Below are 26591 nucleotides of genomic sequence, written 5' to 3'. Positions count from 1 at the left end.
TTTTAAATACCGCTGCTAACAAAACAGCTGGACTTGAAGTTACTTGGAGTTATAATAAAGGAAACAGAATTAATAAACTCACCAGCAAATAATGCTTTGAAACCCCTTTGACAATAAAGGTTCCTCAGTATACTGTATGTGCTGGTAAGTTGCTTGTTACTGTTCTCTGAAATGTAAAATATTTTATTCATTAATACCTGTAACATAATCTAGCTAATACATAAAATCTGGTGGATGAGTAGTTTCTACAAAAACAATTTTGATCTTTTAAGCAATATAAAAAGAAGTTTTCAAATCAGTACTTCAAAATCTGTTTTAAAAAAATCCAAATACATTTCTTATTGTGTACTAAATGAAAGAATAGATTTTCTACACCTACATAAATCTGTTTATGTTAGAGTAACACAGTAGTAATTTCTGGCATCTAACAGGTGTGTAATATAAACTGTGAATCAAATCTAACAGTTTTGAAAATGTGACAATGTATTCTAATTGATAAAAAAACACAGTACACAAAGGAAATTTATGACAGTTGTTGTATACCAGGCTTTCAGATGAATTGAGTATTTTATTCATTGATGGATGACTCGCAGACTAATTAAAAAGAAAAAAGTTGTTCATTTATTAAAAAACCACCAAATGATAACAATTTAATTACTCCCACAGTTTGATACCTTATCAAATTTAACTTCTTCACATTGGAACAACAATTTTATTAAAAATTAAATCACAATTCTAAGTCTGTGCAAACTGTGTAATAATCTTATATGAAACATTCCTTATTTGTACTCCTAAACTTGAATTTGCATTAAAAACAGTATCTTAATTCACTAAGCCTAAATTACATTGAACAGCTGTTATTTCTTTTGTATCCTTCACAGCAACTTAAGTCACTGGACTAAACTATAAGTGAACAGTTATTGCTTATTTTGCATTTTTCACAAAGACTACAACATAATCCACCATGTTTCTCTGTCTAAGTAACTGTACACTAATACTTTATGTTTCTTTACAGAATTCCTTAATTAATCTAGTGTTTCAGAAGAGCCCTCAAACTATCCAAAAAGGATATACAGTATCATCCATTATAAAACTGCCTATAGATCTTTTATACAATAAATATTATTGTTGCAGAAAAACAAGAAAATGATGTGCAGTAATATGAAAATTGTAATGTTTGACGAAAACACAAATTCTCCATACTTTAAACACATAAGTAAACTGTAATATTGTTACAAAGTGAGAATGTCACACTTAGTTCAAAAGCAAATTAATTATGCACTAGATTGTTATAATTTTCCTAAACAAAAATGTATTTCTGATATATATTTTTCTCCTTCTCTCAAGATTAGCTTTACTCATTTTATGCTGCTTTCAGTATGCAAACTTTTTTCAGAAATTCATGCCACAAGCCTTTATCATCCCTTTGTTGAAATTCAAATTCCAACATGTCTCATACACATCAACATCTCTCTTCCAAAATGAGAGCACTACTATCACATGACTCCCTTTATGTGCCATTAATGAACCATCACTTTGAAGTTTAATAGGAGATGCAAACACTAGAAGACTGCAGGAGGGAGAGGTGGGAAGTACTTAAATGAAATACATTTTCATTTTGGAAAATAGCTTCCCAAAATACTCTCTCTCTTCTCACAATGTTAGCTTGAACCTCATATCGAGGAGAAGGAGGAACCAATGCAACAGAAGCACAGGCATATCCTCTGGAAGTATGCAAAGAACACCCTAAAAATGGAAGAAGTAGATCACATGATATGAGGAGGGGCACTGCATCACATCTGAGCCAGGTATTTCTTTGCCAGGAATACTGACATGATTTGGAAAATCAGACATTGCAGAACTTGAAAGGAGCATATCCAGGTTTGAGAAGATAACTTAGCAACAAGATATTGAACAGAAAGCAGGATCACTCAATCCCATGATAGAAAGTTGGCAAGTGAGGATGTGTCCCATGATGTAGAATGGCCAGTGCACAATGGACTGTACTTGGTAAGTCAACTACATCCAAAACCTCACTCACTGGGTACTGGCATCTTTGGGTAGGATGAGTATCATACTATCTTCACACCTCAAGCCCCAGAGTCAACAGTGAATTAACATTCAACTCCAGAATTTCAGGGAAAATCCAGGACAGAACTGGAAATAGGCTCATGTAGATCTTCTGCAACTTACAAAAGAGGAAAAGATAAACAATCCAAAATGTGTGTGAAGACTTGTATAATTTGTCAACTAGAGCTCCAAAACCTTACTTGTCGGGTACCAACATTCATGCAAAGGTAGAAGAAGATCACCCAAATAAATAGGTGAACTGCATTTAGGTACTTCAACTCCAAGAATTAGTTACTCATCTAGAGAACCTTATAACTCCTTCTATACTGATAAAACATCATTACCCTGTTCTGAGCTGAATAGTTATACATATTGTTGTGGAACCCATCCAGCAGGTTGCCTTCATGATCAACCATTTAAATGACTTGAAACTTGTAAGTGGTAAGGACTCCTGTACTCCAATAGAAGAAAGGGGGAAAAAGTGCAGTAAAAAGTCTGGAGATACCACATGAAAGCAAAATCAAAGTGATGTGGTGTAGATAGTGGGAGATGAATGTGTGCAAAGCTATCCATATGTCAATCTTAGAACCTCCTCTAATGGCTGACAAAAACAAGACATTAGGTGGTAGATTTGATGTGAGAAAATGTAAAAGAGATTATGCTGGGAAGGAGACAAAGACAAATAGGCCAACTGGGTCAAATGTCAAGCCCAATTGTTTAGGGAAATATCACAGGAAGAGGAAGGTTACCAAGGAAGAAAAAGCTGGAAATGAGGACCCTGAAAGGAAACTACGCAAGCAATATAACAACAAAGGGCATGGACAGGACAGAGAAATCTACCCAAATCAAGACAAGAGTAGAGATGAGAATTAGAGTGCAGGCAGACTGGAAAAAGGAAGACTGACCTTCATGAGCTGCAGATGTCTTAAGGAAGGTAAGCATGATCCATATAAAAGGTAGGAGGAATGGTACAATGTCTTGGAAATATTGAGGATGAAATCATCTGACCATGATGTCCACAGGACAGGAGAAGGGGCAAAAATGTCTTTAAAGAGAGGTAAAATATGGAACACAGAGGTAAAGTGAGAACATAAACTACCAAGTTAATGCCACAGTTCAAGAGCTCTGTCACCTTGGTGGCTGATGTAGCCTGAAAAAAATGGATCAACGTGGAGAAGAGAGGGGAAAGCAAACACCATGCAGAAATGGGAAAAACAGAAGAATTGTGATAATGCCATCCAAAATCCTGAGACTGAAAAGACTAAAGAACCTCTCTGAAAGAGCTTTGTCAGGAACTTAGAGATAGAAGCATCCACTGGATGAGAAGCCTGGAAAGCCCAGGAATAATAAATGCTAAATTTGATAGATGGCTAAAGAAAAATGGTGAATGGAATGGGCTAAATGTCATACTATTCTAAAAAAGAAACTACTCACCAAAGACCTGACAAAACCCAGACATGCAGACAGAGGATGAATAGTATGAAATAGAGCACTGGTGATTGGAGTTGATGCAGCAGGTCAAGACAGAAGGGAACAGGAAAGAGAATGACCACCTGCACTTGGAACAATTGAGGGAACTTAGGTTGAGTGGGGCAGTAAGGAGCAATCAGAAGGATGAGAGAGACTACCCAATGAAGTAAAAGTATGGGAGGATAAACATAAAGGAACATATGAGGCCCATCTTGGCTGAAGGCACTGAAAACCAATGCTTGAAAATGGAGAACTAAGGAGTAAAACTGAGGTCACCACAATAGAACTGCTGGAATGGACCATAACCAGCCAAAGGCTAGCAAGAGAAAGAAAATGATCTAAAGCCCAATGAGCAGCCCAGAGTTTGAGAATGTTGACATAAAGAAAAACTCTCCTCAGACTAACAACTCCAAATCTCCTGGTGATCCACCTTGGCACCCAAGCCTTGGAAAGATGCATCTGTGAACAGATAAAAATCTGCCCACAGAGAAGGATGGAAGCCCCCCTTGACATGTGGGACCTGTTTAACTACCAATCTAGGTTGTCTACAAGGGACAATGGAAGAAATATAAAAAGTATACAAGGAATCCTGGGTAATTAATCAAGAATAACCCACTATAGAAACTACATATGAGCCCTGCCCATGTGTATGAGTAGTCATGGAGGACCAAACTGACCAACCAGCTCACTTGCACAACTCTGACCAGCAGCTGATGAAAGTGAAAGGATGACTTCAATCTGATGGGAGTAAGAAATCAGTCATCCATATAAACATGGAAGCTTAACCTCATGGCATAAATATGCCCAGCAAAGTAGCAAACCATATGACATAACATACATGGTGCTGAGGCTAAGCCAAAAGGTAAGGTGAGGAATAGGTACATAACTCCTTGATGTATAAACCAAAGATATGGAAGTGAATGCTCTGCCACAGGACTGTATAGTTAAGTGTTGGATTTGTACACCTTGGTCATCTAAAGACCTGGAAAAATGCCCATGAGAAAGGTACGTCATAATGGTAAAGCAAGGAGTGGGAACATACTGAGTGTGACAGAATTAATTAGAGAATGCCAGTCCTCAGTCTTCTTGAGAACCACAAACAGGTGGGAGTAAAACCCCCTTAAAGCCTTATTAGGTAGCCTGCTGTGTGACGAGGTCTAAAACTGCTTCTGACAAATGCTAGCATGTTAAAAGATTCCTAGGAGAAGGGAAGGTAATGGGAAACTGGATAATGGAGTATGGGAGAGAAAGGGGAAAAAGTATCTCACAGAGAGCATTATGTAAACTCAGGCGCTGGTGAGAAAAGGTCCTCACCAACAAACAAGATTCAAAATACGAGTCCCCACTGGGTTTGAACTGACTACAGAAACACAAGTACTGCTATTAGCAGATTATGCATCGGAGGAGGTCTATCACCCTCCATGGATCCTGCTCTGGGTCGGGTGGGCAGATTTTTGTTAATGGAAGGGGAATCCAGTGACTGAGGATGCGAACGAATAATTGTTTTGTCTCTTGTGGTGGGAGAAAAAGATGTATCAGAAGAAATGCCTGTATTTGAAACTGAAGGACGTGGATCTTGAGGTTTGTTGGAAGGTATGGGAGGAACAGAGATGGGTGTGGAAGTCGATTCATCAACCTTTTTAACCACAGAGGTCAAAAGGCTTTTCATTTGTTTTGAAAACGATTCTCTTGGAGGCACAGAGAGATCTGTCTGCACTCCCACTGTAGTTGTGGAATGAAGTGCAGCAGCATATGTCCGAGATGGAGTTGTGGACAGCAATTTCCAAGCCTCAGGATAACTAAGGTTATGTGTCGTTTTCAAACGCTGCACCTCTTTTTCCTCCAACCATTTTGGGCAAGAACGAAAGTAAGAGGAGTGAGAACCATTGCAGTTTACGCAATGTGGGTTCATGTCACAGTCATAGGCATCGTGGTCCTTGCCTCCACAACGAGCACATGTCAGGGAACCATGACAAGATGTCTTTGAGTGGCCGAATCTCTGACATTGGAAACATCAAAGAGGGTTTGGTATGTATGGCCGAACCCTGCAAATGAGATAACCTGCCTTGATGGTGGTAGGTGCACGTGGTGAAGTAAATGTTAAAACGAGGGTATTTGTTGGCAGTGTAACTCCATCTTTGTGAGTGGAGAGACCAGCGAGAATCTCTGACTCAGGAACGTTCTTCAAATCCCTTTCAACAATAACTCCTCGTGAAGAATTCAAGGTAGCATGGGGTGTAACCTCAATAGGTATATCCCGAATTGCCTTTGAATTCAAGAGGAGTTCACTGTGTTGGGATGTGGATGTTTCAACCAATATGTCACCAGATCAAAGTTTCTTTACTGACTTTGGAGAGCCAGCAAGTCCCTCTAGTCCCTTTTGAATAAAAAAAGGGGACATTTGCCCTAAAGGTTTTTCCGAAAGAGAATGTAATATAAGAAAATGAGGTACGTGTGTTACTGATGTTGAAGATTGCTGTTCTGAGTATTCAAAATGTGGTCGCTTACCCATTGACTGTTTTTTTACAATTTTATTTAAATTTTTTAGAGGATCCATAGGAGAAAGAAAAAAATTTCGGTACCCACTGACCCCACCCACCATGGAGCCCTACAAGGGGATGCACTACAAAGTCACGCAAGGACAATACAGCAACGCCAGGGTTTTGTGAGCACTATATCCAAACACCAGCATCAGACACAATGTCCACAACACCCGTTGAGAACTTCCAACACTGGTACTTGGTTGACTCTAGTCCAAGTGGACCAGCCGATTGACCCAAGGGGGGCCACGCAAAGGCCGCCGTCTACAGGAATTCGAGGCCATTCGAGGCCAAAGTGGTGTGTTAGGGTTGGACCCTTCAACCACCAGGATCCTCTCCGACCCTTCACGGGTCGCCACGCACGGCAAACACGTGGGTGGATGTTTAGATCCCAGAGAAGGTAACCAGATAGAACAGAACCTTCCCTGGGAGGTCCCCTCACCACATACAGGAATCCACACCGAGGGGCATAGGAAACAGGTATAAGAGACAAAACATCACATACCTGAAAAGAACAAAGATGGATGAGCTGAATCATCAGATAGTGAATGGGATGGCACAACAAAAGCTTATGAGGAAGCGGGGTAGAATCATATGAAGCTCAATATCCCGATGAATTAGTGACATTATATCCCATGCCCCAGTACCCAAAATGGTAACTGTAACTTTGGAAGGCATTTCTGAGAACATTAATATACAGTAGGCAGCACAAAAAAGGAAAAGCCAATCTTGTGAAAAGAGAGGCAGTACCTTATTAGTAAATTCTAATAAAAACACATCTTGTAGAAGCAAATACAGGTACACACATACATGCACATACCAATATGAAAAGCATATTTGCCAATTTTTGGTAGAAACATAATTTTAGGTTGTGAATAATTTAAGCATGCATCATAAGAAAGTTTAAATGTTTGGGTTATTTTATTTAAAGTTACTTACTAAATGTGAAAATGAAAACAATATTAAAAAGTAGAACCCCAATCAATGTACAAGTACAAAAGAAAGTCATTTTAGACAGTCCAAACTTGTAAATTATACTTACTAGCAAGAATTTCCATTTCTCCAAGTTCTATCTGTCGATGAGTTTTCACCACATCAAAGGGAAGAGTCAATACAGCTGCTACCTATAAATGTAAAGACAATCAAAATAAGGATGATCCTCAAAGACTAATATTTTACCATCCAGTTTATAAGGCAATGAAACTGTATTTGGTGAACTACAAAGTATGGTCACAGATTTCAGTAAAGTAAAATAAGAAAAAAAAAAGATAAACACAGCCTGGTAACTGTCAAAAGAACATAGCTATCAACAATATTTGGCCACCAATATGTGAAGTATATTCCTTTCGTATAAAACTGTAGAACTTTATGTTCTGGCTGGTACTGCAATTTGTAGCTTGTTTGTTTTTGAATTTCATGCAAAGCTACACGAGGGCTAGCACAGACAGCTAATTTAGCAGTGCAAGACTAGAGGGAAGGCAGCTAATCATTACCACCCACAGCTAAATCTTGGGCTACTCTTTTACCAACGAATAGTGGGATTGACTGTCACATTATAACGCCATCACAGTTGAAAGGACGAGCATGTTTGGTGCAATGGGGATTCAAACCCACGACTTTCAGATTACAAGTCGAATGCCTTAACCCACTTGGCCATGCCAGGCCTCACTGTGTAGCAGCATGCAAGTTTATTGAACCTTCCTTGACCATATTTAGTCCCAGAATTTGAGAAAAACATGGAGAAACTGGTTTTACAGTGGGTGCCCATCATTTTTTGTAATAAGTTAAAAAAAAACACTTGTTTTCAAAATAATATAAATACAAGTTAAATGTATATACAAAATTCTTTACACTACAGTAATCAGTTGTATCTCAAACACTGTATAATTCTCTTTGTGTCAAAAGTCCTTTTCAGCTAATTCAACTACTACAGAATTTAGTTGACAAATTATTCTGTTTTTCTCTCTATTTCTATTGCAGTAGCATTTTCTTATAGTTCACTTATGTTGCTATTGAGTAAGCACTGTTGTATCATATACTTCAAAAATTGGCTGTTCGTTTTATGCACTTTCAAGAATTGTCTGCCTTTTGTCAAGGTCCACTCACACTGGTTCAATTACTTTAGAGCACCCTTTGGTGAAACAATTTATTCTCCCTTCATCTTATGAAATTGTTAATTTTAATAATCTAGCATTAGGCTTTTCATTCCCACAAAGATTTACTTTGCATTTAACTTTTCTCTGACCAAACTTATCCTTCCCATGACACTACTCTCTTCTGCTTTTTTTTATTTTTTATTTGCTTTCCAACATTTGTCTGTCAGAGGCCTTTCAGAAATCTCTATATCCTTAACATCAGTGGATTGCAAGCAATCTTCGATAGCCTCAACATCAATTAATTATAAAGATAAATACAATTCTTACCAAGTGACATATCCAAACTTGTCATAACTACCACCTTTAAAATGATTACTTTTAATTTATTTGTTATGAAAAAAACTAAACAGACTTTTATATCTAACTTTAGCCCCTCTTCAAGAGAAATATTTAATATTTTTTTCACTATACACAAAAAATGTTTTCAGCTCACATACTAAATCTTCTCACACAGTCTACATCAACAATTATGGTTTCTTTGTCTGTTTCTCCTAATATAGAGTCTCTAATGGAGCTTCTGCTTGATAGGAACCCTTGTCATCATCTTGATCTTCTGTTCCTTGAGATCCATCTTTCCTAATATACTGATTCAGTAAATTTGTCCCTCTTTCTTTTTCATACCAGTCAGTTCTTCACTTGTGTTGATGTCTCCTCTAAACTCAGTGCTTATCTACTGTAACAAAGTCACTGTCTTCAGATTCTACTTCAGTGATAGCCACATCTGTCTTATGCATTTGTACCTCAGTAGTTGTATCTATCAGGTTTTCTTGAAGTATCTCTTCAACTGATTGATATGACAGACCATAGATGTCCATCAAATTTCACCTTTTACTACATTCTGCTTACCACATCCTGTTCCATAAAATGTACACTACTGGGTGAGTCTGTTGTTGTTGGTAGGTAGCAGAACTAAAACCTTCTGTCCAACCTTGAAATGTCAATCCTTGATCTTCTTGTCACAGAAGTGTTTCTGACTGTCTTTGGGTCTGGTTTTCCCAGTAGAACAGCTTTTAGAGGTCCAGTTCAGTATTCCTTTCTGGTCCACTGTTTTGTAAATCTCTTTCCATTTTGTATTGTGCTTGACTTTCTCTCAGGTACTGTTCCAAAGTTTCTGTGGTGAACAGTGGTGGATACAGAATTTTTTGGTGGTGGTGGTGGGGGGGATGATCAACTAAGTAACAGTGACTTAAACCCAACCCCAAGTAAACTTTTCCTTGTTACTGCAACGTAAATTTCATGGAATTAATTTAGAAACAAATAAAAGAAACATATATGACTATGAACTCTCATTTACTGATTTGATTCTAAAATATCAAGTTACAAGTAATCATACAGCACTATACTGAATCACACAACATAGTGCATGTGACAATGAACTTTCATGTATTCCTAAATAACATGTTACAAGTAAACATACAGCAAAAATATTCTAATTGAGATGATCAGTACTTTATATTTCTGATTTCCCATTAACCTACACACCCTTCAACTTTCTACTATCTGGTATGTTTCTTATCACCAAGTTGTACATTGATTCCTTGATACTAATGACATCAAGGTTTCCTACATAATATGGAGTATCCACTTTTATGAGAAATGTTCTCACCAATTAATACATCTTTACTTTTTTGTCTCCAACACATCTTTCATATAATTATAATATGTTGGCACCTATTGATATTTATAACATACTCCAACCACTATTGGTACTGTTGGTCCATTTCTTAACTTGAACCAACCATTAATGATGCATTGGTGATTCATACTTTCTTCACATATTGAATCTAAAAAGCTGTCTTGATTTTCTTTCTTATGATAGCAGCATCAATAGTGTCAGTCACTCTTTTCTTATTTCTTACTAACACCTTCTTTATACATAACTACAGATGCTTTATGTTGAGATTTCTTCTGTTGCTTGCTGGTAATGGACTTCCATTCCTTTGAAATGTGTCCAATTTTAAAACAAACGTAGCATCTCTTCTCCCTTCCGTCACCATTGGTAGATTCTTGCTTCTAGTCAGCAATCACTGCTTTTAAGTCTAACTGGATGTGTTGAGACTTTCCAGTGATACTTCCTCTATGAGCTTCCATATAGTGTTCTGCCAGAATGATCAGTTCATCTACATCTTTTGGTGCTCTCTCCTTTAGAAACAGTAGCATGTCATCTGAACACACAATCATGACCTGTTCTTATATTAGTAGATATGCCAGTTGCTCAAAACTATTTTCACACCTGGCCATCTCAGTCTATATGGTGCAGTATTACTGTAGATGTGCCACAAACTGAAATACAGTTTCTTCAGTGTCAGGTCTGATTTCTCTAAACTTCTGGTGAAAACCTTCTTTAGTAAGTTCACATAATTTCATTAATGCCACTTTTAACTTGTGAAAGACCATGATATCTTCTAATGTCATGGCTGCACATACTTGTATGCCTTTTCCTCTGAGTATCCAATTGAAAGTGTATATAAAATTTTACACTATGGAATCCATAATTGTATCTTAAATACTATACAGTTCTCTTCATTTTGCCAAAAGTCCACTTTGGCAAATTAACTGCTTTAGAAGTCAGTTGAGAAATTTATCTATTTTTTGTTGGTTGGTTGATTTAGTGTTTTATGGCACAAAGCAGCTAGGCTATCTGACACCTAGTCTACAAACCTCAGGTAAAAAATGTCTAAAATAAAGTAAATGTAGTAAAATACATAAAAGGAAATGAAGGTAAAACAAAAAATTATAAAACCAACGTTGACACCTAGTCTACAACGTTAATAGAGAAAGCAGAGTAAGAGAAGTTGTAAAGTACTTACTCTAGCAAAATGGTAATGATCATAACCCACCAGAAAGACTAACAGGTAAGTACAAGAACCACCGTCAGTCACCTGAAGTTGGTCTTTCCAGTCCTGGTTCCGGGTTATGTGTCATTATGGCCAGTACTAAAAGGTAAAGTAGTAAAAGTGTGAAATGACATGCAGCAAAAGTGTAATAACAACTCGCCAGGATGACTAATGAGTAGTTCAAACGGATAGTTCAAACAGCAGCATTAGTCACCTGAAGTTGGCCTTTCCAGTCCTGGTGTCGAGTTATTTAATGTTCTGGCCATTTTCCAATGTCAAATTGAACGAGGGAGAATAAAACTGTAAAAAAGGAACAACAATTAAAAAGGTGTAATGAATAAAGATGCAACACTTAAATGAGATTAAAAAAATTAATGGCCATTAAAAAAATTAAAAACGGTATCAAGGTGGACAGTGTCACTATCACCAATAACACTGTCCAATATTACAGATAGATCCTGGGAAAAAATATGTTTAAAATATTGCCATCGTTGAGAATTGTAATGATGGCAAGAAAGTAAAACGTGGCTGATAGTGAGTTGAGTGTCACACAAACTACACATTGGTGCATTAGTTCCAGATAAAAGAAAATGATGAGTTAAAAAACTGTGACCCATGTGTAGTCTAGTTAGAAAAACTTCCTCCTTCTGAACTTTACAGAAGCTAGATGGCCAAAGTCCAATATAGGGTTTGATTTGAAAAAGTTTGTTGTCGCGTTGCTCACTCCAAGTGGACTGCCAGCTGGCACGAGTCAAGCCTTGAAGACAACACCATAGTCCATGTAACGGAATAGGCACAAGGGTGATAGTGCCGAGCAGATAGATTTAGCTGCCGTGTCTGCAAGCTCGTTCCTGCGAATACCAACATGGCCTGGTATCCAGAAAAACTAGATAAAAGTAGATGTTAATGAGAAATGGGCCAGTCGGTTTTGAATATCAGCGAGAACAGGGTGTGAGCCAACGTGTAGCGATTCCAGAGCCAGTAGAGAACTAAGCGAATCAGTATAAATAGTGCAGTTGGAGTACTGCTCAGCTGCAATATGATTCAGGGCAAGAGATATGGCATACAGTTCAGCAGTGAACACAGAAGCTGTAGAGGGGTTTCTGCGTGCAACTACTGAACCACAGCAAACCATAGCAGAGCCCACTGAATTACCTGATTTGGAACCATCTGTATAAATGGGAACTGAATGAGTGTTCGAAAGATGTTCATTAAATAAAAGACGGTACTTCCAATCTGGAGTATCTGCCTTTTTTAGATGACTGAAAGAAAGATCACATTTGGGGGCTGTAATAAGCCATGGTGGGATGGGCTGACCTGTGGAATCTGCAATGTTATCTAAGGACAGACCCAATTCATCCAATTGCGCCTGGATGCGAAGGCCAAACGGAGCAATGATAGATCGTCTGTTCTGAAAAGTACTGCCCACCGAGGAAGGAAAACACATCCCCAAGTGGGATGCTTTGTTAAGGAACGAAGTTTCGAAGTATATTGTAAAGATAGTTGCAAACGGCGAAGGTTAATGAGATTCAATGTATAAGCTTTGAACTGGAGAGGTACGGAAAGCCCCAGTGCAGAGTCGAAGTCCTTGGTGCTGAATGGGGTCCAGCATCTTTAAGGCCGAGGGTCTGGCAGAGCCATAGACCATTGATCCATAGTCGAGTTTTGATCAAATAAGAGCATGATATACCTTTAACATCGAACATCGATCTGCTCCCCAACTAGTAGCAGAGAGGACACGGAGGATGTTCAGTGCTCTTGTGCATTTGACCCAAAGCTGCTTTAAGTGTGGTATAAAGGTCAGCTTACAATCAAAGATAAGCCCCAAGAACTTGGTCTCCGGGACCACTGCCAGCAAAACTTCACCGATATGAAGTTCAGGATCAGGGTGGATACCCTGTTGACAGAAAAAGTGCATGCATACGGTTTTAGAGAGAGAAAAATTAAAGCCGTTCACCATAGTTCACTTCAGTACAAGATTGAGGGCAGTTTGTAGTTGCTGCTCAATATATCTCATGTTCGACGACTGACATGAGATGTGAAAGTCGTCGACATATAGCTAATTCACAATAGTGAGAGGGAGTTGTTCAGTGATGGCATTTATCTTTATACTGAAAAGTGTGACACTCAAAACACAGCCTTGAGGGACTCCAAGTTCCTGTCAAAACAACGGGGAAAGTGTCGAACCCACACGAACTTGGAATCTCCTGTCCATTAAAATTTTTTTAATAAACATGGGTAAATGGCCATGTAACCCATATGTATGGAGGTCTCGCAAAACGCCATACCTCCACATTGTGTCGTAAGCCTTCTCAATGTCAAAGAATATTGATACAAGATGTTGACGTTTGAGAAAGGCTTCTCTGATAGATGTTTCAAGATGAATTAGGTGGTCTGTGGTGGAGTGCTGTCGTCGGAACCCACACTGGGTGGGCGAGAGGAGGTTGTTTGATTCGAGGAACCAAACAAGACGAGCATTAACCATCCTTTCTAAGGTCTTACAGAGACAGCTTGTCAAAGCAATTGGACGGTAGTTTGAAGGAATCTTGGGATCTTTCCCTGGCTTAGAGAAAGGTAAAATAATAGCCTGGTGCCAGGCATCAGGAAAAACATTCTCCTGCCAGATCTGGTTAAAGACAATCTGAAGGACATCAAGAGAAGCAGGAGATAGATGGTGCAGCATGTCATAATGAACATCATTTGGTCCAACAGATGTACTGGCAGACCGATGAAGGGCCATTTTCAGTTCCACCAGCGTAAAGGGACAATTATAGTCAAAGAAACAGTCAGTTTGAAAGGAAAGAGGTGAACGCTCTGACCGAGTCTTGATGGCCAAGAAGGCGGAGGAACAAGCAGAAGTGCTAGATACCCGGCAAAAGCTTTCACCTAGAGTATCAGCAATGCTCCGGACATCAGCCACCTCCTGACCATCAGAGAGTAAGATCGAGAGGGGGACAGAATTGTAGTGCCCATTAACCTTTCGAATCCTGTCCCATATGATCTTGTAACTGGTGGTAGAAGATATGCTAGTTGTGAACTTAATCAAAGATTACTTCTGGCTTTGACGTCTTACCCACCTAGCATGTGCATGGGCCCGTTGGAAAGCGACACGGTTTGAAAGTGTGGGATATCTACGAAAAGTATCCCAGGCCCGTTTTTTGAGCCTTCCATGCTAAGTGGCAAGCAGGATTCCACCACGGACGAGGATATCATGGAAAATGTGTTGAGGTTTTAGGAATACACTGAGCAGCTGCTTGTATAATACAGCCAGTTACCGCTGCCACACAGTCGTCTATTGATGGCTGATTTACGATGGCAGGATCAAGTTCTGCTAGAGCAGTGAAAGTGGACCAGTCTGCCTGATCCAGCTTCCACCGGGGCACGTGGGTAGGGTGGCATCGACCACGGCCAGTCTCTCTCAAAAGGATAGGAAAATGATCACTGCCTAGTGGATTACTGTCAACCCTCCATGAAAAATGGAAGAATAGGTGCATGAAAATAAGTGGAAGAACCAGCATTGAAAAGAGAAAGATTGTGATCAGAGAGCATACGCTCTACAGATCGACCCCTCCCATCAATAACAGCATTTCACCAGAGGGGATGATGTCCATTAAAATCCCCCAGGATTAGAAATGGAGACGGCAACTGTTCAATGAGAGCATCAAGGTCTGATTGCTCATATGTCTCTCCAGGGGACAGGTAGAGAGAACAAACAGTGATGGTATGACCCAAGGAAACACGGATGGCTTTGGCCTCCAAGGGTGTGTTGAGTGACAAAGACAGGGTGGGCACATGCTGATCAACCAATAGTGCCACCCCTCCATGTACTCGTCCATCACACAACCTGTCATTTCTGTACAGAGAAAAATGCCGAATGGAGACTGTATCAGCAGGTTTGAGAAATGTTTCTTGTAGGGAAAGACAAACAGGATGATAGGAAGCAATCAGTGTTTTGATATCATCCAGATTAGAACGTAAACCTCGACAGTTCCATTGTATCAAGGTGGCCATTTTTAAGAACGGATAGGTGAAGTGACTGGAGAACCCTTCTGTTTACAACCACGTCTTTTTTCCTTACTGTCCTTAGTCGGAGGAGGTCTATCAACCTGCATGGATCCTGCCCTGGGTCGAGTGGGCAGGTCTTTGTTATTGGAAGGGGATTCCAGTGACTGAGGACGTGAACGAATGATTGTTTTGCCTCATGGGGTGGGAGAAAAAGATGTATCAGAAGAAATGCCTGTATCTGAAATTGAAGGACATGGATCTTGAGGTTTATTGGAATGTATGGGAGGAACAGAGATGGGAGTGGAAGTCGATTCATCAACCTTTTTAACCACGGAGGTCAAAAGGCTTTTCATTTGTGTTGAAAACGATTCTCTTGGAGGCACAGAGAGATCTGTCTGCACTCCCACTGTAGTTGTGGAATGAAGTGCAGCAGCATATGTCCAAGATGGAGTGGTGGGCAGCAATTTCCGAGCCTCAGGATAACTAATGTTATGTATCGTTTTCAAACACTGCACCTCTTTTTCCTCCAACCATTTTGGGCAAGAACGAAAGTAAGAGGGGTGAGAACCATTGCAGTTGATGCAATGTGGGTTCATGTCACAGTCATAGGCATCGTGGTCCTTGCCCTCAGAATGAGCACATGTCAGGGAACCACGACATGATGTCTTTGAGTGGCCGAATCTCTGACATTGGAAACATCGGAGAGGGTTTGGAATGTATGGCCGAACCCTACAAATAAGATAACCTGCCTTGATGGTGGCAGGTGCATGTGATGAAGTAAATGTCAAAATGAGGATATTTGTTGGCAGTGTAACTCCATCTTTGCGAGTGGAGATGTGCCTCACTGCAGAAACTCTTTGAGTGGAGAGACCAGCGAGAATCTCTGACTCGGGGACGTTCTTCAAATCCCTCTCAACAATAACTCCTTGTGATGAATTCAAAGTAGCATGAGGTGTAACCTCAATAGGTATATCCCCAATTGCCTTTGAATTCAAGAGGAGTTCACTGTGTTGGGATATGGATGTTTCAACCAATATGTCTCCAGATCGAAGCTTCTTTACTGATTTTGGAGAGCCAGCAAGTCCCTCTAGTCCATTCTGAATAAAAAAGGGGGACAATTGCCCTAAAGGTTTTTCTGAAAGAGAATGTAATATAAGAAAATGAGGTACGTGTGTTACAGAAGTTGAAGATTGCTGTTCAGAGTCTTCAAGACGTGGTTGCTTACCCATTGACTGTTTTTTCACAATTTTATTTAAATTTTTTGAAGGATTCATAGGAAAAAGGAAAAATTCGGTACTCACTGACCCCACCCACCATGGAGCCCTACAAGGGGATGCACTACAAAGTCATGCACGGACAATGCAGCAACGTCAGGGTTTCGTGAGCACTATACCCAAACACCAGCATCAGACACAATGTCCACAACGCCCGTTGAGAACTTCCAACACTGGTACTTGGTTGACTCTAGCCCAAGTGGACCAGCTGATTGACCCAAGGGGGGTCACCCAAAGGCTGCCCGTCTACAGGAATTCAAGGCCAAAGTGGTGTGTTAGGGTTAGACCCCTCAACTACCAGGATCCTCTCCTCCCCTTCACGGGTCGCCACGCACGGCAAACACGTGGGTGGATGTTTAGATCCCAGAGAAGGTAACCAGACAGAACAGAACCTTCCCTGGGAGGTCCCCTCACCACGAACAGGAATCCACATCGAGGGGTTATCTATTTTTATCTATATTTCTGTTGCCATAGCAATTGTGTATAGTATATCTCATATTGTCATTAGTTATCATGGTTGCATCCTGCACTTCAAAAATAATTTGTTCCTTTTTTCATATTTTCAAGAATTTTCAGCCTTTTATCGAAGTCCACTGAATCTGGTTCAATTATTTTAGAGCACCCTTTGATAACACGACTCATTCTCCTTATCTCCTACAAAATTGCTAATCTCACTCTAGCACATCAACTGTTAGGCTTTTTACTCTCATGGATTTGCATTTAATTTATCTCTAACCAAACTTTTCCTTCCCATAACTTTGCTCTCTTCTGCTCTTTTCTTTGTCTGTTTGCCACTATTTATATATCTGCCACTTAGACCTTCTTAAACTCTCTAAATTTTTGACATCAACAGATTGCACATGACACTCAATAGCCTCTACATCAATGAACTATAACAATGTACAGTTCACAATGAGTAACATAAACAAACTTGTCATAACTACTGCCTTTAACTCTGCTGTTCATTTTTTTTTTAATTTTGCAGTGCAAGATTAGATGGAAGGCAGCTAGTCATTACCACCTACTGCCTACTCTTAAGCCATTCTTTTACAAATGAATAGTGGGATTGACTGTAACATTATAACATCCCAACAGCTGAAAGGGCAAGCATGTTTGGTATGATGGGGTTTTGAAGCTGTGACCCTCAAATTATGAGTTGAGTGCCTTGAACACCTGGCCATGCCAGGCCAACTCCTTTGTTATGGAAAAAAAAAAAAAAAAAAAAAAAAAAAAAAATAATGAAATATTCACTTACAAAATAAATGAATAAATAATACCTTCACTACTCAGTCTTATACTGACAATATGCAGCCACTACCTGGGATTACGAGTTTTACTCCACATACCCTGTAACTTAATATGAATTTGCCCATACTAATGGACAATTCAGATTCTAGATATTGCAAGAAGTTCAAATATATCTATTCAGAATTTTAAAAAAGAGACTGAGAGTCTGTTTGAAAATTAACATGTCTACCTGACTCTCAGATTGGGTGTTACACAATTATGAAACAGGATCATAAACTCTAAGATCTAAACAACTGTTTTCCATTAACAAGATCAAACTAACATGAATGTTAAATGCATGAAAATATATTAAAATACAAAATAAGAGCAATAAAACTAATGGTGAAAACTTTAGAAAGGTTACATGCTTATAATTAAAACATTAATGCATGTTACTGTTTTAAGTGCTGAAGTCCTCTTTGAACTACATATACATATTTTTAGGATTCTAACAGTAAAAGATCCCTAACATTTGAATCTCTTCTAAACTGTATTTATTTCATAGGGTAACAATAAAGAAGCAGTGTCTCCCAAGTCCTTTTTGCACTCTAGGCTTTTTTCCACTAATATTACATGTAAAATTCTTTGCTTTAGATACTGCACTTAGTTTATCTTAGTCATTAAAATATTAGAAACATCCTTGAGATAGCCAATCATGTCTCAAACTTGAATAACTCTGAATTCAACAACAAGCATTACATTCAGAGTAAAGGTAACTTTCAATTTGGGTAGCACATTCATGAACAATGTTTAAAACAAATCTCAGAGAAGACCACTGAAAATGTTTTACTGGTTATGTCTTCTTTATTTGAACCATCAATACTCTATCTCTCAAAACTTTGTTTTGCATATTATCTCCTTACAAAAAACTGTCATGATTATTTTCATTACTATTCCTTTCTTACCTCCACACACACACACACATTTTTTTGATGTAATTGTATCTATAAATGATGGTATTCTACACACTTGCACAGTAAAAAATCAACAGATAAGCCATCATATCTTGATTAGAAAATGTTGCCTTCCCAATTTTATTCATCAAACTCTACGCCCTGTGAAAGTTTAAGCTGACAAAGAAAATTACAAATACGTACAAATGTAATACAACAAGCCACAATACCACAAGTTTATAAGAGCTCTGATGTTCATAAATAGATTTGAATAGCTTGCAACATTTAACAAAAAGCTATGCTTACAATATAAAAACCAAAGTATCTAACAGAATTCCTCTTTTAGTTACATTTTATTGAAACTCAAGAACTCTTACCAATGAAACATTTTCATTTACTTCAGTTTAATGCCTGTGTAAAATATGTTCTGGAAACTTCTTGTTATTTCTCTCAAATACAAAATGAAAAAATATGAAAACTATTCCAGTTCACAATACAACAGACATTTCCACAGAAGGCCTGGTGATCTTGTAATAAAGTTCAATATCAGACTAGCAGCTCATGGAAACTATAAAGATTTTCTCTACCAAATAGAAGTAAAAACATTAATGTCATGGCAGAGATCAAAAGTGGCTTCATGATGAAAGGAGGACAGAAGAAAAAATTACCACTTGTATTCTGATATTAGCCTTAGTTATATCATCAATGATCTTTCACCATTAATGTCTTCTCTGTCAGTTAAGCATCTTGTTGCTTTTCTGTTCACTTGCTTTATACTTATTATATTTAGTAATAAATTTCTAGTGTTTCACTTACTTCTTAGTTTTAAGAATCCTTTTATATTTAAATGTTATTTCTTTTTCTGAAGTATACAAAAATTATTTAATTTTTTTTATAAATTATCCTCTATCTGATCATGTTCATTTTTTAATCTCCCATTTTTCATATTTGCTTCTGTTTCACATTAAGGAAAAAAAATGATACACATAAATAAAACAAATATAGTATTGGCAAGTTCTACATTTCAATAAAAACATTTTACAGTACTGTATAAGCAAGCAAGGTTATAGACCTATATGCAATTTTGGGGTTAACTGTTCAGAAATCCTTATTTAAAAAAGCCACTTGATGATCCATATAAACCACACTGCCAACTCTATGGTTAATATACAAATATGGTGTTTAGAATGATAACCAATAAACAACTACAAGTGAGAAGTTAGATGAAGTAGCTTTTAATAAAATTAAGTTTATGAAAGTAACTATAAGTCGAGAAATACATCAAGATAACTAACAACTTCACTTGTACATACACTAGTCGATATTTCAGCATGTCCTGCTTATAACTAACAACTTCACTTGTACATACACTAGTCGATATTTCAGCATGTCCTGCTTATAACTAACAACTTCACTTGTACATACACTAGTCGATATTTCAGCATGTCCTGCTTATAACTAACAACTTCACTTGTACATACACTAGTCGATATTTCAGCATGTCCTGCTTATAACTAACAACTTCACTTGTACATACACTAGTCGATATTTCAGCATGTCCTGCTTATAACTAACAACTTCACTTGCTTATACTATACACATACACTAATCGATATTTCAGCATGTCCTGCTTATAACTAACAACTTCACTTGTACATACACTAATCGATATTTCAGCATGTCCTGCTTATAACTAACAATCACTTGTACTAACAACGATATTTCAGCTTGTACATACAACTTCACTTGTACATACACTAATCGATATTTCAGCATGTCCTGCTTATAACGATATTTCAGCATGTCCTGCTTATAACTAACAACTTCACTTGTACATACACTAATCGATATTTCAGCATGTCCTGCTTATAACTAACAACTTCACTTGTACATACACTAATCGATATTTCAGCATGTCCTGCTTATAACTAACAACTTCACTTGTACATACACTAATCGATATTTCAGCATGTCCTGCTTATAACTAACAACTTCACTTGTACATACACTAGTCGATATTTCAGCATGTCCTGCTTATAACTAACAACTTCACTTGTACATACACTAATCGATATTTCAGCATGTCCTGCTTATAACTAACAACTTCACTTGTACATACACTAATCGATATTTCAGCATGTCCTGCTTTTAAAATGAAGTGGCATTTCTTTTGCAAAATCTCCTTGTTTCAAAGTTAGTATGTAGCACACAATGTTTTGATGCATAAACAGTTGAATGAAGAATATATTTACTGTAGTATACAATATGCTATCTGCTGTAAACATGTCTCGAAAACACCAAGGTTTTGAATTTTTAAAAATGTCTGAAAACAAGAAGCTGCTTGCAAGTTATGTGCTGCAAATATTTCACAGGGAGGCAAAACTGGTGAAGACTTCACCATACAACATTCAATACACCCACTCTAAGATACATCATCCTACTAAATACAATGAATTTCTAAAGGTATCTATGGGACAGAATGAGACAGGACTAAAGATAAAAAAAAAATATAGATCATCCAAAAACATTCAAATTTTTACATAAATTAGTTCATGAAGATTCTAGGACAAAAGAAATAACCAACTGTTTAACTGATTTTATAGCTCTGGATGAAAAAGTGGATTACTTGTTATTAACTTTTATCACTAATCCTACAATTACACCAATTTCTGTTTTGGGTATTTTTCACCTTGGTATTTGATCTGCAGTGCATTCAAATGTAGTTGTATCATGTTTTCAAGCTATGAAGTTAAAAAGTTATTAGTTTGAATTTAATAAAATATATTCAATGGTTATATATTAACATTTTGGTGGTGAACTTATCTTTATATTTACATTCACTCATATAAAGTTTCTACCCTAAATTAACAAAAATCACAATTTCAAAGTTAAAATACATCTTCATTTTGGTGAGTGAAACTAGAAGCACTAATGCAGCATACTTTTGTTTAATTTTATATGAATGCTATTTTTTAAATTCACTTTTGGAATAAAATGCACCAAATAAATACTATTTATACATTTTGGTAAATCCAGCTAAAAACTTTGCTTTTGTGATCTGGATAATGAAATTTAGAAATTAACATATTTACTATGTAAAAACAAGCAAATTTTCACATTTACATAAGGTCTGAATAATGAAACATATGAATCAAGATTTACATGTATTTATACTGAAGTTATACAAAAATGTTTAGAAGTGAGTGGCTTTTCAAGATTTGCAACTGTAATGTAAATCACTTTCACGTATCAGCCCCCAAATATAGTCTCCCATCATGTTTTTGTTATATGCTCCGAGGTCACAAAAGCAAAGTTTGAAGAGAAAAATAGGTCTTTTACATTTATTTTACACATAAACAATTGGGAAATAACACTTTCTGTCCAAGAACAAAAAAAAGTAAAAATTTTGTTACATAGTATAATGATAGTAGCATCTGTAGACAAGAAAATATTAATTGATGCACTTCTACCAAAGAAATTTATTTTAAAATACATACTACTATATGTGCCCTATTGCACAACAAACTGGTTTGAATAATTAATTTACTAAAGTGTAAGAAACAGTAATATAAATTATTAGATCTTTTTTCCCTAGGTTAAAATTAGATTACAAGACAAGCAACTGTATACCAAACAATAATATAATGTTTATTTAAAGTAATAATTTTGAAAACGACGAGAAACTAAGCAACAAAGAAGAAAAACTTTTGTCGCTATATTGTTACTGTTTCTTACTTGTTAAAAAGTCCTTGTAAAAATTCCTTATGTTTCAAGCATTAATTTTCCTACAGGGAACAAGATATATTGAACTTTATGAAAATAAACTCATAATCTGATGCTTAGTTTCTTATTGTTAAACTGTTATTTTCAAAGTTATCATTCACCTAATAATATAATATAATATAAAACCATAGAAATAAATGTATAAAAGTTCCAGCTTACAGTTCCAGCAGTTGCTCCAGCACTGAAACTGAACCAAAATCCAGGTTGTTCCCTTTGAAATCTTATCTTTATTTGTTCATAACTAGCCCAGTAAATAGCTGCAAAAAAAAAATTTAGTTATGTACCTTACAAAGTGATTTATTCAAATAATGACTCTGTAAATGTTTCATTACTTTTTCACGTAAAAAATAGTCAAGAGTAAATATTCTTTCAGAAAATATAAGAATAATTGAGGTTTCTCAAATTGAGGAAGAATTTTGGGTCATTGTAAAGTGGAAAAAGGAAAAATAATTACTCAAAGAGGGACAAAACGAAAGAGGGAAAGCAAAAGAATAAGATAAATAAGAAATAAAAAAACAGGGACAAAACGAAAACTGTAGACTTGGTATTGGGATTTGTTGCTTAAGCTGTGCTGCTATGGCATTGTTGTCAACTAGTTACACATAATGAAAAATCAAAGCAGAATTTTAGGAACCTTGATTTAGGGTAGAAGTAACAAACTCTGAAAGAAAATGTTATGTTTGAAAGCACTTACATGAAAATGGTACATCACGAAGAATAGTCGATTCAAGGCCTCTCCAAAGGGACAAATAGCCTTGAACTTGCACTAAATTACGGACAACTTTTCCAATTTCTAACGTATAGGAAAAAATTAATTATAAATTTGAATAATTCATTAATGCTACAGTAAAAATCAACTGACAGAATCGTATTGTAATTAAACACAGTTCATGATTAACAATTTAATAAAACAAAACTGCAAATTCTGAACACACAAATAATACCACACTTAAATAACTTTTATTCTATCATAAATCACATTTAGCAATAACACATGTACAGTATATAAAACGAAAAATTATTACTTTACACAAACACATCTCCAACTTTTCATTTGAAAACAAATCAAGTTGTCTTAAATATGATAGCATCTGTGGTTATTAGCATCTTTATAACAGATGCCATGACCATGCTAAATCTACGTGTGTTTAATCAAGCACACACACTTGGTAAATTATGTTTGTTTTCAGATAGTCCAGTAAAGAATGTTAACTGTCAAACTATACAAGCAAGCCAGTTATTTGTCTTTGGTTTATTTGAAATGTCATTTCTGAGAACAGTATATCAAAACTAAAACCAAATTTTAAAGTTGTATTAGTTATGATTTTCAATTATGTAAATTAGAGCATTAACCAATATTTTAATCTCCAAGTCTATGCACTTAATATTTTAAAAACACATGTAAAACAAGTTATGATTTAACAGGGTCATTTGTTAGAACTTTTATTTTTATAATTTATATCCAGCAGTTATTTGTTCTTTTACAAATAGATACATATTGCTTATTTCTTTTCAATGTTAGTTTTACCCTCTAGACGTTTGTTAAAAACTCAAGGTTTTTGTGTGCCTGAAAACAGTGTACAAAAGGTTAATCTTAAAATAAAAGCAACTGATCATCTAAAAATAACTTCAGTGGTCACTTGAATTTACTTTTGAATGTTCCCATATGTAACCAGCTAAAATGATTGAGAACAAATGATGCCTAATAGAAACTTATAAAAATCTGTCCAAACAGGAATGTCAGAAGCAGGATGAGGTGTTTATCAATGAAACAACATTGTATGATGTTTCCTGCATTCATAAGAAAAATTATTTTACTCATTATTTAGTACATTTGATAATTGTTTTAAAGAAACATAATATATATATTAGGTAATGTCAAAAAACACAGAATAAAACCAAGTAATTGTGTGTGTGTGTGTGTGCATATATAAATTGTTCAACATAGCAAGTGTGAAATACTAAAATTACGGCCTAATTTATACCCATGGTCTTTAAGCACTTTTAGCCTGAGATACTGAAACAACTTATACAAAATGAATATGACTGGTTCATGGGCATTTTATGGCACAAAACAACTAGACTATCTGTGCCAAACAGCCAGTAAAAGTAAAATTTGTAAAAAAAAAATCATATTAAAACAAAACAAAGTCCAATTTTTGAATTAAAAACTTAAATACATTAAAAAGACCAACAGCCCTTAAAAGAATTAAAAAAAAAAAACATTTGTAAGGTGAACAGTGTCACCATCACTTGTGACACTATCCAGTGTTAGAGGTAAATCTGTGGACAAAACATGTTTAAAATGGTGCCATCATTCAGAGTCATAACAATGGCACAACAGTAAAATATGACTTGAGTGTCACACAAACCACAAACTGGTGCATCAGTCCCAGATAAAAAAAAATTCATGAGTTGATGACTTAAAAAAACTGACCAATGTCTGGTCTGGTAAGGACAACTTCCTCCCACTAATCCTTACAGAAACAAAACAACCAAAGTCAAATCGAGGGTTTTATCTAGAAAAGCTTGTTATCACATTGCTCACTCCAATTCAACTGCCAACTGATACATAGTTGAGCCTTGAATGCAGGACCGTAGTCCATGTTTGGAACAGGCACAACAGTGATAGCACCAGAGCAGACAGACTTAGTTGTGGCGTCAGCGAGTTCATTCCCACAAACACCAACACAGGCTGGCATCCAGAACTGTACAAGAGTAGATGTTAAACAAAAGTGGGCTGTTCAGTTTTAAATATCAGCAAGAACAGGGTGAGAACTAACATGAAGCAATTACAAGACCAATAGAGAGCTAAGAAACTCAGCATAAGTAGAACAATTCATGTACTGCTTAGCTTCTGTGTAATGTAGGGCCAGAGAAATGGAATATAAATTGGTAGTAAACATAGAAACTGTACAGGGGATTTTGAATGCAACCTACAAAACCACAACAAACCATAGCAAAGCCCACAGAGCCACTTGATTTAGAACCATTTGTATAGATGGGAATGAAAGAATGGTTTGAGAAAAGTTTGACAAATAGAAGTCGGTACTTCCAATCTGGGGTATCTGCCTTTCTCAGATGACTCGAAGAAAGGTCACACTTGGGGATTGTAATAAGCCATGATGGGATAGGCTGACATCTAAGGAGAGACCCAATTCATCCAAGTGTGTCAAGATACAAAGGCCAAAAGGAACAATGGCAGATCTTCTGTTCTGTAAAAGCATGGCCCACTGAGGAAGGAAAACACAACCCCAGATGGGATGCTGTTAAGGATTGGAGTTTTGAAGCATAGAGTAAAGACCGTTACAAATGCCAGAGGTGAAAAGAAGGTTCATGAGACTATGTATAAGCTATGAACTTGGGAGGTGAGGAAAGCCCCCATGCAGAGCCAAAGAACCTGATGATAAATGAGGTCCAGCACCAAGGCTGAGGTCCTGGCACAGCCATAGACCAGAGACCCATAGTCCAGTTTTGATCAAATGAGGGTACAATAGATCTTTAGCAAAGAATATCAATCCTCTCCCTAAGAGATGGAAGAGAAGACACAGAGGATTTTTCAGTGCCCTTGTATATTTGACATGCAGCTGCTTGATGTGTGGTATAAAGGGCAACTTACAGTCAAAGATAAACCTCAAGAACTTTGCCTCAGGGACCACTGGAAGCACAACTTCACCAGCACAGAGTTCAGGATCAAGGTGATTACCCCATTGGCAGCAAAAGTGTACATAAACAGTTTTAGAGACAGAAAAGGTAAAACCCATTTGCTGTGGTCCATTTTAGTAAATGACTGAGGGCACTCTGTAGCTGGTGTTCCATAAACCTCATGTTCGATAACTGACACAAAATATGGAAGTCATTGAGATAGAGCCCATTTTGCAACAGTAGGAAGGAACTGCCAGTGATGTCATTAATCTTTATACTAAAAAGTGTGACACCTCAAGACATAGCCCTAAGGGACTCCAAGTTTCTGCAAGAAAGAATGGGAAAGTGTTGAACCCACACAATCTTGGAATCACTGGTCCATTAAAAATGTTTTATAAAAATGGGCAAATGGCAATGCAATCTATATGAGTAGAGGTCTCAAAAATGCCATACCTCCATGTAGTATCATATGCCTTCTCAAGGTTAAAGAATACTGGCATAAGATGTAACTTGAGAAAGGCTTCTGTGATTGACATTTCAAGTCAAATCAGGTGGTTCACAGTGGAGCACTGTTGTTGGAACCCAAACTATACATCTCCAATCAACAATGGACCCCACTGGGAATATATAT

The 26591-nt window shown here is 37.0% G+C and overlaps 1 protein-coding gene across 3 annotated transcripts in view; it reads right to left on the bottom strand.

The window, feature by feature from the left end:
• LOC143237122 (mitochondrial glutathione transporter SLC25A40-like) overlaps positions 1 to 26591 on the bottom strand; it is a 48288-nt gene that overhangs the window by 1394 nt on the left and 20303 nt on the right. For all 3 annotated transcript variants that reach the window (XM_076476016.1, XM_076476013.1, XM_076476014.1), the window contains exons 7-10: positions 23010 to 23108; positions 22475 to 22572; positions 7123 to 7204; positions 83 to 166 (exon numbers count right to left, since the gene is read on the bottom strand). In XM_076476016.1, the coding sequence (XP_076332131.1) occupies positions 83 to 166; positions 7123 to 7204; positions 22475 to 22572; positions 23010 to 23108 (363 nt within the window). The remainder of the gene's footprint in view (positions 1 to 82; positions 167 to 7122; positions 7205 to 22474; positions 22573 to 23009; positions 23109 to 26591) is intronic.

Source organism: Tachypleus tridentatus, chromosome 13, assembly GCF_004210375.1.
Source record: "Tachypleus tridentatus isolate NWPU-2018 chromosome 13, ASM421037v1, whole genome shotgun sequence".
Lineage (NCBI taxonomy): Eukaryota > Metazoa > Arthropoda > Merostomata > Xiphosura > Limulidae > Tachypleus > Tachypleus tridentatus.
This window is presented reverse-complemented; position numbering and strand designations above follow the sequence as displayed.